Source organism: Mesoplodon bidens (assembly GCF_964165515.1).
Source record: "Mesoplodon bidens genome assembly, chromosome: 18".
Classification (NCBI taxonomy): Eukaryota; Metazoa; Chordata; class Mammalia; order Artiodactyla; family Ziphiidae; genus Mesoplodon; species Mesoplodon bidens.
In genome coordinates this window covers 35,881,466-35,893,150 of record NC_138175.1, presented here as the reverse complement: position 1 = coordinate 35,893,150, position 11,685 = coordinate 35,881,466, and the positions used below count along the sequence as shown (strand labels likewise).

The 11,685-nt window shown below is 39.7% G+C and overlaps 1 protein-coding gene across 1 annotated transcript; it reads right to left on the bottom strand.

Annotated features, from left to right (window-relative positions):
• Positions 1-204: 204 nt before the first annotated feature.
• Positions 205-1,003, bottom strand: LOC308605727 (TSSK6-activating co-chaperone protein-like; the record flags this gene model as incomplete). Its single annotated transcript, XM_081216013.1, is given in 3 exon segments — positions 205-621; positions 625-666; positions 980-1,003. Coding segments are annotated over 3 exon segments (483 nt in total).
• Positions 1,004-11,685: the final 10,682 nt, after the last annotated feature.

Below are 11,685 nucleotides of genomic sequence, written 5' to 3'. Positions count from 1 at the left end.
AGATATAACATATTATCATTTCATCTTAAATTGCATCTTTGTGTATATTTTATCATGTACAATATTAATACAGTAGTAGATGTCTATGCTTTATAAGTAAACGTGCACTTATATCAGGGTAGGGAGGGGTCCATGTTCAAAATGTTTTGACTGATAGAGCTGTGTGATCACACAACTTGGAGACCACTGTTCCAAGGTGGGGAGTCAGTGCTGAAAATTTTGTTGTTGTTGTTGTTCCACAATTAATTTACTGAATCGGGGAAGGCAATTTAACAACAGATTGCAAGATAAGGCTGGGAGAGAAGAGTTCTTGCCTTCTCTCTCAGGAGCCAGTTGTGTCATGGCTGCTTGTAGATTTTCCAAAATAGCCATCTGTTGTTGGGCAAGCTGGGTCTGAAGCTGGAGATTGGCACACATACATTCTAGGAGTCCTAGACATTCCTTGGGCTTGTGCTCAATTCCTGAGGGCAGCTTTGTTGCCAGGATTTTCAGGAAAGTGGCTGGTGGGGAACTTGCTTGAAGTTTAATAAAGCTGGGGGAGGGTTTGGCTCGACAAAGAGGCACAGCATCACCTTCCTCTTTGGCTCTTCTGTTAGTAGGATGACTAGAATGCTGCTCCAACTAAACACCAACAGGTGTGGTGCCGCCCAGTCCAGTCCAATTGGACTACAACTCCCATTTCACCCCTCATCAAACTGGCCAGGTCTTCCCTCAACTGACGGTTTCAGTGCTGAAAAAATTAGACCAGAGAGCTCCTGTTCAGGAGGATTTCATGTAAGAGTCAGAAGAAAAGATTTTAGAGTTCTAAAGAGAATTCTTAAGGTTGTAAAAGAAGATTCAACAAACAAAAGATTGGAGACAAATAGTAGGTTTTCCCACTGCCCTGGAGCACCACACTTGGATTATTCATGACGTCATCATACGTCTCACAATTTGTAATACTTTGACCTCCTTCAAGCCGAGGTGTCATTTGTCTCACCCTGAGGTCCTCTGAGCCCGACATCATGCATGTCCACAGTGTGGTCCCAGGGGGTGATTAACAGTGCTCTAGGTGGAGAGGAGATGGCAGAGCCCGAGCAGGCACTGGCACACGGGGAATCTTTCTCTTTAAGCCCCTCCATCCTGAGAGTGACAGGTGAACTGTGGGTCAGGAGGAGGGGAGAGAGGAGAGGGAGACAGAGAGAAGCAGGAAGGCAAGCTTCAGAGGAAGAGGTAGGTAAACAGAGAAAAATACAGGAGGAGGGCATCTGAGAAGCAGAGATAGAGCTGGTCAGAGGGCTGAGGGCGGAGGCAGAAGTTTGGAGGCAGAAAGGAGGGATGAAATCACGAGAAAAATTCAACGCTTGCTAAAGGTTGTTCAAACACGTGGTAATTTTTCGTACGTCATAATTTCAGTATGTTTAGGGCTTTACTTAGACATTATCCCAATCTGTATTATTGCACTCATTTGAATAAACATGTTTTACATCTGGAATTTTGGGCATTATGTTACAGGTTCTAGAGTGTGCTGTGCCCTCGGGCCGGGAAAGGGCATATTTTTGGTGGGCACCAGACTTCAGGTTATGGAATCCGAAGGCCTGGATGTCAGCCATTAAGCCGCCCATCGGTGTCCTCGTCCCCTCCCCCTGGAAGCTGAGAACAGATGTTCTCTCTGCCCTAGTAGCTGCCTTGATTCCAGGAGAAAGGAGAGAGAGAGAGAGAGAGGAAGGGCTCTGGATGTGGATGCGTCCTTTCCTCTCCTCCCTGTGTTACCATAGTATCTCGTTTCCTTGGTTACCGGTGGCCAAGGAAAGGACACTGGGCAAGTGCAGGATTTTGATGGAGCTCTCTAAAGAGAGATGTCAGCACAGACCTTGTCTCTTTTAAAAGAACACTCGTTCTGAGAGGTTGCTCAAGAATGGGGGTGGGGAAGAAATGGGTAGTTCTCATGAAGTTGGAATTTAGAAATTTCATTTCACTGGATAAAAATGAAGCACTTAAAAGATAACCTTGAGGAATCAAAGCCAGGGAGGCCTTACCCAGCTTTGCACATTGCTGGAAATCTGGAATTGGCAGGAAGGCTGTGATGCTAATTAAGAAATGATTTCTGCAAATGTTTACTTTAACTGCGCCCAGCTTGGGCTAGCTCAGTAGCTGGCCTGCTCTTTTCCCTGGATAACTAAGCACCCTTGGGGAATATGGGAATATGCCACTTCCGCTGGGAGCATTTGGCATCAGCCTTTAACAGTCCCAAGAGGCCACATAGACCTGTGAAGTCTCTCCTGAGAGCCTCTAGACTTTTTTTTTTTTTTTTTGACAGTTAAATGATGTGGAGGGCAGCGGCCCTCAGTTCTACTCAACTTTTGAGCATCAGTCGAGATATCTGTCCTTCCAGTACGTTTGTCTTGACTTCTCCACCTTAGGTGTTCTTCTTCAAGAACCCCAGGAACTACATTTTATCATTGAAAATGTTATCATTGCATTTACTACGTTGTTCACTAATTGTATGGTTATTAGTCTTTCTCCTCCGCCTGGTTTTGAGTTTTCTCATTTTCATTTCTTTTTTAAAAATGTTTTATTTTGGGAGGGAGAGTAGGTAACACATAAAGGTGGTTAGACAATTAGATCAGTACAAAATGGTCTATGATGAAAAGCCTCCTCTGGCTGGAGCCCCCATTCTTGCCCCTCGCCCTCTGGGCAGCCATCGCTTCCACTTCTTGTGCGTTCTTCTAGAGAGTGGATGCAGAAATGAGCATGTTTGTCTGCCTCCCTCTCTATTCCTCCTTCATCCTTTATCTTCCTCCCTGTCTCTCTTTTACCCAAATGATACAATCCACACTATTCTGCTTATTACATTTTTTAAAATTAGTCATCTATCTTGAAGATCTTTTTTATATAAGTATGTATAGAACTTTAAAAAATTGCAGTGTAGCATTCCACTGTATGAGTCTGCCTCTTTTCTCACTCATCTTGGATTTCCAAAGGCTCCTAGTACAGATCCAGCCCATAGTAGATGGTCGATGAGCATTCGTCAAATAAACGAATGAATGAAAACTCTCTATGTTGAGAGATCTTAATTAGAGCCTCAGGAATATGAAAAGTTGAACTACATGGAAACATTTTTCCCCCAAAGTAAGGCATATGTATTCAGTGGGGGCAGGGAGTGGGGTAGTGCCAGTGGACCTTCTGTGGGAAGAGGAAAGGAAAAAGAGGCCAAAGGTATCCCAAGTGGAATTAGACATAAGAGCCCAGCTTGCTGGAACTTTTATTTATTTGATGCACAGGTGGTCTCTCGGCTGGTGTTCTGTGAATCGTGTTCATTTGGGGGCCGGTATTTTTGATATGGGTCTGGATTTGTTCCCTCTGTTTTTGTTTGTTTTCTTTATGGGGAGGGTCAGTGTGAAAGCTCTCTTTGGCTGTTATCTGTGGCTGACTGCTAGCCCTGTGCAGCCTGGTTTATAGCTCAGCACCGCCATGGTCAACTGCAGGCTGTCTGGGTGATGATGTGGGACATGCCAGCTGGCCTCACACTCAGGGGCACCTTTAGGTTTTCCAGGAGGATGGAGACTCCCGGAAATGGGGACTCCTTCCCCCGCTTTCTTTCTGTGCTAAAGCTAATAGTTTAGGGGAAGCCGTGTGCACTATGGTTTCCTCCTTAGAGCCTATTGGCCTGAGTTTAGTCCTCCACCCACACCTGTCCCCACTTTGAAACAGACAGGTATCCAGGCAGCTTGAGGGAGGCTGTGCTTTCTGGAAGAGGTGACAGAAGGGTGTGGTGTAAGAACTAAAATTAAGACTCAATATTACGTGTTGCGTTGGCATCTGGTAAAATTGGGAGGGCCTCCAGTGGTTTAACTGCAAATTCTTCTTCTAAGACTGTTTCCAAGGACAAGGTCCCCAGCTCAACAATCCTTCTTTTCAAGGGACTAGGCACAGTTAGTTCCTGCTTAATGCTGGGTAGTGGGTTTCAGTTCCCTCCCAGTCCATGGAATTATTCAAACAAAAACCACATCCTCCCATGGGAAACAAGGAACACCTCTTCATACTAGAAAGCCTGCCTCTCACAGCCCCTGGTTTTTCACTCTTCCTGTGTGGCCCTGCCTGGTATTCAGTGTCCTCCTTCCCTGGGCTATGAGTATAACAATCTGCTGTGTTGATCTTATGCGTCCTGGGTCATGTGTCATGTGTTCATCCATGCCCATAACCCTAGGGTGTGAATCCCTCCCTCAGCAACAGGGTGAATGGGGCTTAGAATAAAGGGTGCCCAATTCTGAACTCTTAAGTGCATCAGCATCACCTGAAACACTTGTTAAAATGTGCTTTACACACAAGAGATTCAGAAGGTCTGGGGCGGTGCCTAGGAATCTGCATTTTAACAGGCCCAGGTGATTCTCACTTGGGTGATATGCAGCCATGACTTCCAAAGCCTCTCCTTTCAGTCTTAATGTTGATAGGGAGGCGGGTTCAACCTGGGAATCTAGGGAAGGATAGGAAATACGATGTTCCACTGCCCTTGCATGATCTCTTTTGTCTTCCTGCACCTATAATGTAGGTCAGGGCTCACCAGTTCCATCAGCACTTGGTTCTAAAGGTCAGGGCCAAGAGCACTGGAACGTTCACAAGTTTGTTCTCCATTTGATAAACTCTGGAAGGTTAAGTCACAGAGTCCCACTGAGCAGGAACCTCGGAGGAGCCTCACGGGAGGATGAGGGTGGAGTGGGGAAGTGTGAGAGATGACTCAGTTTGGGGTCTGGACTTTTTCTTGAAGTTCAAAAGTTACCTTGCCTGGCAGGGCCAAGTGAGGAACAGAAGACCTCTCTTTCAAGATCTCTGTTAATAGCTGAGTCTAAGTTTATAGGAAGTCACAGAAGAATTTGATATAGCTCAGCCACTGGGTTCATATATGCATCTGTTCATTCACTTTATGTTTATTTATTTTTATTTTTTAAATTTTTTTGCGGTACGTGGACCTCTCACTGTTGTGGCCTCTCCCGTTGCGGAGCACAGGCTCTGGATGTGCAGGCTCAGTGGCCACGGCTCACGGGCACAGCCGCTCCGTGGCATGTGGGATCCTCCCAGACCGGGCCTGAATCGACAGGTGGACTCTCAACCACTGCGCCACCCGGGAAGCCCAACTTTATGTTTATTGATATCTTATTATGCTCCAGGGAAGCGTTGTGTCAGGTGCTGGGTAAACAGTGATGAATTAAATAGACATGGACCTTGGCCAGATGGAGCTCAGAAACTGGTGGAGAAAAACATTAAAGAAGGAACCAAATGAATACATAATACTGATTGGTTAAGTGCTATAATGGAAAAGATGCTATGAGGGTCTTACTAGGTTTCTTTCATTTGCAACAGTAGAAACCCAACTCAAAATGGTCCAAGCAGAAAGATGAATTGGCTCAGGTAACTGGGCCTTTATCTCACTGCCTTTCCTCCGTTAGCCTTCTTCTCTTGGGCTTTCCCCCCTGCTAAGGTTCCTGCTTGCCAGCAGCCCTGTGGATATGTTTGCACAGCTTGTAATCCAAGAAGAAACAGAACTTAGCTCTCAGTGCCCTTTGTAAAACTCCTGAGAGAGGACTTTGATTGGCCGTTCAGCAATCACTTGCTCAGTTCTGTAACTAGGGGGTAGAGAGACTTGAGATTGAAAGTACCACCTGAACCCCAGGGAATGGGGAAAGAACAATTCCCCAAAGGTATGGAGGTTAAGGGTGGGAAGAAAGAATTACACAGACAATGTCCACTACACAGAGGAACCTCAGGGGGTTTGAGGAGTTGGGAAGGGCCTTTTTTGGAACTGCTATTCGGATGGAGAAGTCCTTTCCTTGTTTCTGAAAAGGTGTAGAGGTATTAGAGATACAAACAGGAGAGGGACGGCATATCTGGACTGTTCTTTACATCTACAAATCATTTAGGGATGGGAAGGCATGGGGAGGCTTCCTAAATAACTACAAGTTGAGTCAACAACTGTTGAGCTACCCCAGGGGAAATTGTTCTGAGTGGAGCAGGTTGCCTTTTTCCCCAGAGAGGCAAGTGTTGGCCGAGACTACATCTGATGATGGCAACTTCAGCAGTTCAGCGGGGCCTGGGACAGGTGACCCCTCTGTCTGGGCTAATGCTTGGCTTGCTTTTTTAAAGAATTTTTAAAAATAATTTTATTTCTCCCTTCTATTAAAAAGTAAAGTGTATGTACAGTATACAATGTTTATCTCAGGAATAAATTAAGAAAAATCAGGTTAGCAAAAAACAAAAAATCACTCTAAATCTCACTTTCCACTTGGGAACGTTTTGATGTATAACCTTCTGTTTCCTTCTTCTCTTCTCTTCCCTTACTCCCCTTCTCTGTCTTTCCACATATGCACAGGTATATGTGTGTGCCTACATATATGTGTCTATGTATCAATATTTATATATACATACATAAAAGTGGACTCAATTACAAAATGTTCTGAAATCTGAATGACCTATCATATAAATCAGTATAACATTATATCATCCTTTTAAGTGTCTCCCTCAGTTTATTAGGAATATCGTTCTATAGTTTTCTTTTTTTTCCCCCCCAGGTTTATTGAGATGAAATTGACATAGAACACAGTGTAAGTTTAAGCTGTACAACACAGTGATTTTATATATGTATATATTGCAAAATAATCACCACAACAATATTAGCTACCACTTCCAGCGCCTCACAATTTCTGGGTGTGTGGTGAGAGCTTTTAAAACCTACTCTGTTAGCAACTTCCAAGTTTGTAATCCAATACTAGTAGTTATCATCACCATGCACTACATCAACTCTCCAGAACTTATCATCTTATAACTAGAAGTTTGTATCCTCTGACCACCTTCACCTGCTTGCATTTTGTCTGTGGCGGCTTTGCATTACAGGACAGAACTGGGTAGTTGCAACAGATGTTCTGTAGTTTTCTTTTCTTGTAATATATTTGTCAAGTTTTGGTTTTAGAGTTAAACCAGCCTCACAAAATGAATTGGGAGGTAGTATCTCCTCCTCTTTCTTCTGAAAATCTTTGTAGAATTGGTATAATTTCTTCCTTAAAAGTTTGATAAAATTCACAAGCAAAGCTTTCTGGGCCTGGAGTTTTCTCTGGCGGAAAGTTTTAAATCAAACATTCAATTTCTTTAATAGATATAAGGCTATTCCGATTTTTCTATTTGATAATTTTTGTCTTTCAAAAAATTTGCCCATTTCATCTGTGCCTTTCAATTTATTGGCATAAAGTTGTTCATAAATATTCTCTCATTTCCTTTTAATTTCTATGGGATCTATAGTGATGTTTCTTCTGTCATTTCTGATATTGGTAATATCTCTCTCCCTCTCTTTCTTTCTTTCCCCTACCCTTTCTTTCTATCAGTATGGCTAGAGATTTCTCAATTTTATTTATCTTTTCAAATAACTGGCTGTTGGTTTCATAATCAATGAAAATCATTAAACCTTTCTCTTTTTTTCGAATATAAGCATTTAAAGGCATAAATTTCCTTCTAAGCACTACTTTAGCTGCATCACACAAATTTCAATAGGTTGTGTTTTCAACATAATTCATTTAAAATATATTTTCTGTTTTCTCTTGTGTTTTTTTATTTGACTCATAGGCTCTTTAGAAGTGTGTTATTTAGTTTCCAAATATTTTTTCATTTTCCAATTGTTTATTTGTTTTTAATGTTTTTAAATTTGATTTCGTTTGATCAATTTGATCAGACTACAGACACAACGTGATTTCAATCCATTTACATTTACTGAAGCTTTTTTGTTTGTTTTTTATGGCCCAGCATATGGTCTATCTTGGTAAATGCTTTAAAAAATATAATGTGTATTCTACTGATATTAGCTACTGCATTCTATAAATACCAGCCAGTTGAGCTGCTTGAGACAGTTCTTCACGTGTTTTGTACCTTTACAGATTTTCTGTCTACTTATTCTATCAATTACTGAAAAAGGTGTGCTAAAATTTCCAACAATAACTGTGAATTTGTCTATTTCTCCTTTTATTTCTGTCAGTTTTTGCACATGTATTTTGAAGTTTTGTTATTAGGTGCATTCACATTTAGGATGGCTTTGTATTCTTGATGAATTGACCCTTTTATCTATATGAAATGGCCCTCTTCATGTCTGTCAATATAGAAGAATCAAGAACACTTCCCAATTCAGTTAATGAGGCTGGCATTACCTTGATATTAAACCAGATCAAAACATTACAAGATAAAACTATAGAACAATATCCCTCATGCACATAGACAAGAGTATCCCCAAGAAATACTGACAAATTGAATCCAGCAATATGTAAAAAGCACAATATATTATGTCAGTTTGAGTCCTCCAAGAAGCAGATGCTGAGGTAGAGCCAGGATTGCAAGAAATTTATTTGGGGGTAACACCTGTGAAGGATAAGGGGTGAGAGCACAATTATTCAGGGAAAGCTCTCAAGCTATGATGTAGCTCTTTCACCCGTGAAAGGAAAGGGAGGAAGTAGGATTGGGCAGGAAGAACCTCAGACCATGGCGCAGCCCTAACAAAGCCTTAACTACCCATTGGGAGTTCTGTAGAAAAGATTGCTCATTAGAGAACTCCTGTATTTGCCAGAACTGGTCAGGTCCCACGACCAGTACTATGCTCTTTCATTGTCCAGGAGCTGTCTGGGAAGAGTAAGGTCTTGGTTCAAGTGCTATGGCTGATCCCATAGGTGGCTAAAGGTTGTCAGCTAAATATATTCCTCATATCTGAATCGCAACTCCTTTCTTAAAGGAATATCTAAGAACCACAATTTCATGGCACAGAACAAATGGGGTTTATTCCAGGCATGCATGATTAATTTAACATTTGAAAATCAATCAGTGCAATTCACCATATTAACAGAATAAAAGAGAAAAACTGTGTGATCACCTCAATAGATGCAAAAAAAAAATTCAACATTCATTTACCATAGTTTTTCAGCAAATCATAAATAGAAGGGAACATCCTCAGCCTCATAAACCTAAAACCTAGAGTTAACATCATACATAATGGTGAAAGACAGAACTCTTGGCAAGAATGTCCTATCAATACTCCTGTACAACAAGTCAATAACATAAAAAAAATGAAAAGAAATAAAAGGCATGCAGATTGGAAAGGAAGGAGTAAAACTTCTTTGTTTACAGATGACATGATCATTGATATAGAAAAATCCCAAGAAATCCCAAGAAAATCCTAAAAATTGTTACTGGGAAAAAAATAAGTGAATCTTAGTACAGGATAGAAAGTCAAAAAACAAAAACCAATTGTTTTTCTATTTACTAGCAGTGAACAATGGGAAATTGAAATAAAAATAAATACCACTTACAATAATATAAAAAACAAAATACTTGGGTATAAAGCTAATAAAATATGTGCACAATCTGTATACTAAAAATATTCCTGAGAGAAACTAAAACATCAGAGTAAATGAGATAACAATATTTATAGATCAGAGGCTTGTTATTGTTAAGATGTCAGTTCTCCCCAAAGCCATCTATAGAGTCATTGAAATCCCAATATATATCTTAGCAGGATTTTTTTAATTTGACAAGCTGATTCTAAAATATATATGAAAATGCAAAGAATTTAGAATAGCCAAAATAAATTTGAAAAATAAGAAGGACATTGGAGGACATACACTACCTGATTTCAAGACTTACTATAAAGCTGCATTTATCAAGGCAGTATGGCATTGCATAAGAAATCAACATATAGATCAGAGGAACAGAAGGGAGATTACAGAAATAAACTTGCACATATAAGGCCAACTGATTCTTGACAAAAGCGCCAAAGTAATTCAGTGAGGAAATGCTAGTCTTTTCAACAAAATTGTAAGCCTGATGTGATAAATGATGTAGAAAAATTGGATTTAAGTGTTGAAAAAATAACCCTCTACCATTACACATAAAATATAAAACATAAAACTAGAAATTATCATAGACAAACAGAGAAATGAAAACTATGATGTTTCTAGAAGAAAATATAGGAGAAAAATCTTTGCAACTTTGTTAGGCAATACTGTATTAGACAGGATATAAAAAGCACAAATGATAAAAATTGGGTAAGTCAGACTTCATAAAAATCCAAAAGGTACTCTTTTGAAAAACACTCTTTAAAAAAGGAAAGGTAAGGCAAAACTGGGAACTAATTCACAATACCTCCATCCAGCAAGGGACTTGTATATGAAATCTTTAAAGCACTCTAACAATATGATATTAAAAAGACAGATATTCTAATTTTCAAATAGACAAAATATAGACATTTCCCCAAAGAAGACATACAGATGACCAACAAGCACATGAAAAGACGTTCAACATCACTAATTATTAGAGAAATGGAAATCAAAACTACAATGAGGTATCACCTCACACCAGTTAGAATGGCCATTATCCAAAAGTCTACAAGCAATCAATGCTGGAGAGGGTTCAGAGAAAAGGGAACCCTCCTACACTGTTGGTGGGAATGTAAATTGGTATAGCCACTATGGATAACAGTATGGAGTTTCCTTAAAAAACTAAAAATAGAGTTACCATATGATCCAGAAATCCCATTCCTGGGCATATATCCAGAGAAAACTCTAATTCAAAAAGATACATGCACCCCAATGTTAATAGCAGCACTATTTACAATAGCCAAGACATGGAAGCAACCTAAATGTCCATCGACAGATGAATGGATAAAGATGTGATATATATGTACAATGGAATATTACTCAGCCATGAAAAGAGTGAAATAATGCTATTTGCAGCAACAACATGGATGGACCTAGAGATTATCATACTAAGTGAAGTAAGTCAGAGAAAGACAAATATTATATGATATCACTTATTTGTGGAATCTAAAAAATAATACAAGTGAACTTATTTACAAAACAGAAACAGACTCGTAGACATAGAAAACAAACTTATGGTTACCAAAGGGGAAAGAGGGGGAGGGATAAATTAGGCATATGAGATTAACAGATACTTGCCAATGTATAGAAAATAGAAAAATAACAAGAATTTACTGTATAGCACAGGCAACTATATTCAATATCTTATAATGACCTATAATGGAAAGAACCTGAAAAAGAAATATATATACATATATATATTAAAACCACAGTGAGATACAACTACACACCCATTAGAGTGGCCAAAATGAAAAAGAATGACAATACCAAGTGTTGACAAAGTTGTGGGACACCTGGAACTCCCATGCATTGTTAGTGGGGATGTAAAATGGTACAATCTCTTTGGAAAACATTTAAGCAGTTTTTAAAATAATTTAACATATACTTGCCACACGACCGAGCCATTTCACTGCTAAGTATTTACCTAAGATAATTAAAACATATGTCCACAAAAAAACCTAAAAAGAAATATTTACAGAAGTTTTACTCAGGATAGTCCCAACTTGAAATGACCCAAACGTGCACCAACAGTTATACAGTATTCGTACGATGGAATACTGCTCAACAATAAACAATGTACTACTAATACAGACAACAACATGGATGAATCTCTAAAACATTATGCTTAGCTAAAGCAACAAAACACAGAAGACTACATAGTATATGACTCAATTTAGATAAAATTCCGCACTCCTATATTCATTGCAGAATTATTCATAGGAGCCAAGACATGGAAGCAACTTAAACGTCTACGGACTGATGAATGGCTAAAGAAAGTGTGGAATATACATACAATGGAACTCTA